Source organism: Nanorana parkeri, unplaced genomic scaffold (assembly GCF_000935625.1).
Source record: "Nanorana parkeri isolate BGI_ZX_2015 unplaced genomic scaffold, ASM93562v1 scaffold653, whole genome shotgun sequence".
In the NCBI taxonomy this organism is placed as follows: Eukaryota; Metazoa; Chordata; class Amphibia; order Anura; family Dicroglossidae; genus Nanorana; species Nanorana parkeri.
In genome coordinates this window covers 917,234-921,210 of record NW_017306921.1, presented here as the reverse complement: position 1 = coordinate 921,210, position 3,977 = coordinate 917,234, and the positions used below count along the sequence as shown (strand labels likewise).

Genomic DNA, 3,977 nt, shown 5'->3' with positions numbered 1-3,977 from the left:
TAAAGTTTTGTTCTTTTATTGGAGAAGTTGAAGGCTGAGAGGAGTCGGGGTGGTACAGAAAGTCGGGGATCACCCCTTGTTGTGTGTGGGATCCGCCAGCGCAGGTTGTGCGCTGACTGCGCGCTGCCTCTTGGCATTTAAAGGTCCGCCGCCGGTGATGCGCACGGGGCTGAAGGTAAAACCGTGTCACCTGATTGACTGAAACTCTCAGAAAGGAAAAGAAGAAAAAAAAAAAAGAAGGGGGAAGAAAGAAGGATCTCCACCCCCCAAACACTGAGACACACATCGGGAGACCGCCCACCGCACACAGCTAAGACCCCCTTATAGATTTAAAGAGAGACTGCATAGCCTGACGTTCATTCAATAGAGCGATCCCAGCGCGTCCGTTCCACCGAGCGCGTCTCTCCGGCTTCCCCCGAGCGTCTGTGTGCCACTAAGGATGTTAAATCAGAGAATCCGCCCGGGCTTGCTTGTACTGCTCACTATCTGCCTGTGTCATTACATGGAAGATCACACAGTTCAGGGTAAGACCAGCAAGGCATTTTTTTTTCTTCCTCTGGGTGGGATGGAAGCCAGGAGAAAAGGGATTTCACTTGTTACTTGAAGAAGCAGAAAACTTTCAGGTACAGGAAAGCCATGGTGTGCGTTGGCAGGACGTTGGTGTGGATTTATTTTCTATTTTTTTTTTTTTTTTATTGTTTTATATCTGGGCCAAGTGTGGAAAGTTTGCTTTGCAGTCTGAGCTGCTCTGGGAGATCACCCCCAAAAAAGTTTGTCTTTTTCTTTCCATCCCTAAGCAAGTCCTTATGTATCCAGCGTGAGCTAGCGCTCCGAACGCTGTTGATTTTCTAGTGTGTCAGCTTTTTTTTTTCTTTTATTGATTGAAGTTACTTTGTAAAGTATCCAGCCAGGCTGCAGGATAGAAAGAATGTACAGCCTTCCGAGCCCACTCAGATTGCAACATAGTGACAGGGAGAGTGACCTCCAAATTGACGCAAGGGAAGTGCAGCGGGGAAGTGTGGGTGGCTGGTGGGCACAAGGGGTTAATCCCGGCGGCTGTGACTGCATGGAGGGGGTTTAGGAAAGAGGACAAATTGGAGTAAACAGTGTAGTGGAAGTGAGAGGAGCGCACGTGTTGTGTCTGCTGCGCTGCTGCTCACTGACGCTGCGCCCGGGCGCTGCTGTGTGTCTTCCAGCTGGGAACTGCTGGCTTCAGCAATCCAAGAACGGCCGCTGCCAGGTTCTCTACAGGACGGACCTGACCAAGGAGGAATGCTGCAAGACTGGCAGGCTGGGCACCTCGTGGACGGAGGAAGATGTCCCCAACAGCACCCTCTTCAAATGGATGATCTTCAACGGAGGGGCCCCTCACTGCCTCCCCTGCAAAGGTAGGTCACCCCCTCAGCCAGGACTGGTAATAGGATGGTAATGGGTTCAAAGTGCACATGCGTGTACATCTATGTAACGTGTGATGGGTTAAATAACGGTAGTTAGTGTCTGTACATTATTGGGTTGGGGTGGGGGAAGGATTTGGTTCCCACAGATCTAACCACAGTCATTAGGGAATAAGCTTTTCTGTATTACCCAATCACACCCAAATATACACTTACACAGAACCTAGATATACACAGAAATGATACGCAGTACACATATATTACATACATTTACATACATTTTATATATATATATATTTTGAACTATACATGAATGTGCTTATAATTTATTTATTATTTCAAATTTACTAAAACATACAGATAGATAGATAGATAGATAGATAGATAGATAGATAGATAGATAGATAGATAGATAGATAGATATTACATAGATAGACAGATAGATTACAGATAGATAGATAGATAGATAGATAGATAGATAGATAGATAGATAAATTAGAGATAGATAGATAGATAGATAGATAGATAGATAGATAGATAGATAGATAGATAGATAGATAGATAGATTAGAGATAGATAGATAGATAGATAGATAGATAGATAGATAGATAGATAGGTAGATAGATAGATTAGAGATGGATAGATAGATAGATGGATTAGAGATAGATAGATAGATAGAGAGAGAGATAGATAGATAGATAGATAGATAGATAGATAGATAGATAGATAGATAGATAGATAGCTTTCATATCATGCACATAGGTTCAGTATACACTGATGTATTTCTGGAGTTTGGAAGGAATATTTTGTTTTGCCATTAGAGAGTAAAGACCGCTCCAAGCTAATGTTGTGTGTCCTTTCTAGAGACGTGTGAGAATGTGGACTGCGGTCCCGGAAAGAAGTGTAAGATGAATAAGAAGAACAAGCCGCGCTGTGTGTGCGCCCCGGATTGCTCCAACATCACCTGGAAGGGCCCCGTCTGCGGCCTGGATGGCAAAACCTACAAGGACGAGTGCGCCCTGCTCAAGGCCAAATGTAAAGGAGTGCCCGAGCTGGATGTGCAGTACCAAGGCAAATGTAAAAGTACGTGCCAGTCCCAGATCTTCCATAACGTGATACTACGCCATGTGGGCATCAAGAAACATCCTTAGAGGAATGTATATTAATATAAATACCCTGCAATGGCATCTCTAATCAGTATCCGATCCATCAATGTTCTGGTGTGAAGCCTATCAGTGGAGCTCTCACTGATCACTGTCTCCCCCTGTGTTTGTTTCAGAGACCTGCAGAGACGTCTTATGTCCCGGGACGTCCACGTGTGTGGTGGATCAGACCAATAATGCATATTGTGTGATGTGCCACCTCAACTGCCCGGAACCCACCTCACCGGACCAGTACCTGTGCGGCAATGATGGCATCACCTATGCCAGTGCGTGTCACTTGAGGAAGGCCACCTGCCTGCTAGGCAGATCTATCGGGCTGGCGTATGAAGGAAAATGCATCAGTGAGTATTGGACCTGCGTAGCAATATCTCTTCATGAATTATACTTGTCCTCAATCCCAGTTTGATACAAAGACACAAGATTCTTATCCTACATATCATCCCATTATATCTCCTTACATACGACATGTTCCTTATGTATGAGTTTATGGCTGATAGAGTGACATAGGACAGCTTGCCAGCCCATTGAAAGCTGCTTTGCTTTGAGTTCATGTGCAAACATCCCAAGTGTTTATTTATTTGACATAACAGTCCTTCCACACTAAAGTATTATTTTTAGTATAGATGAACTGAGTGTATACTGAGTCTATGCTATACACACACCAAAGTATTATTTTTAGTATAGATGAACATAAACTCACCATAGATTCCTGCTAATCCTGGAGTACTGAGGGTTCCCATCCATTCTGTTGTGTTCTCCATAATAAGAATAAACTGGAAATCCAACAAGAAAAAGAGTGCAGACCTGAGATCATCAGTGCTAAGATTCAATTTCCAGAACTCTTGGGAAATAGTAGAAGCTGTATTATTATTACACAGGATTTATATAGCGCCAATAGTTTGCACAGCGCTTTACAACATAAGGAAGACATTATAATCACAATACCATTCAAGACAAGATGGTAAGGAGGGCCTGCACCTGAGGGCTTACAATCTAAAAGGGAGGGGGGGAGTTATACATGAGGAGGTAGCTGTGTGGGGATGAATTGTTTGAGAACATGATGGTTGAGTGGTTAGTTTGAGGTGGGATAGGCTTCCCTGAAGAGATGAGTCTTAAGGGATCGCCTAAAGACAGTCAGAGGGTGAGAGAGACGGACAGGTTGGGGTAAAGAGTTCCAGAGGATGTAAGGATGTAGAAGGTGGTTTAGTCCTATAACATCTACCAGTCTACCGCCATCTACCAAAATCTCAGACCTTCTTGGTTTTGTTATGAAATGTATTACTCAAGAAGAGACAGACAGTCAAAATCAATGTTAACTTATAGGGAGGAATTAATAAAAAGTCTAAGAGACAAACTTTGTCTCAACTGGGCACTACAGTTAGGACAACATGCTTCCTAGAGAAGCACTGGAGGAGGGGTT

The 3,977-nt window shown here is 43.9% G+C and overlaps 1 protein-coding gene across 1 annotated transcript in view; it reads left to right on the top strand.

Moving 5' to 3' along the window:
• The first annotated feature begins 122 nt into the window (after positions 1–122).
• The window catches only part of FST (follistatin), a 6,474-nt gene continuing 2,619 nt past the window's right edge, over positions 123–3,977 (top strand). Inside the window, exons 1-4 of the mRNA XM_018563321.1 lie at positions 123–524; positions 1,197–1,388; positions 2,259–2,477; positions 2,674–2,898. Coding sequence (XP_018418823.1) covers positions 440–524; positions 1,197–1,388; positions 2,259–2,477; positions 2,674–2,898 — 721 coding nt within the window. The 5' untranslated portion in view covers positions 123–439. The remainder of the gene's footprint in view (positions 525–1,196; positions 1,389–2,258; positions 2,478–2,673; positions 2,899–3,977) is intronic.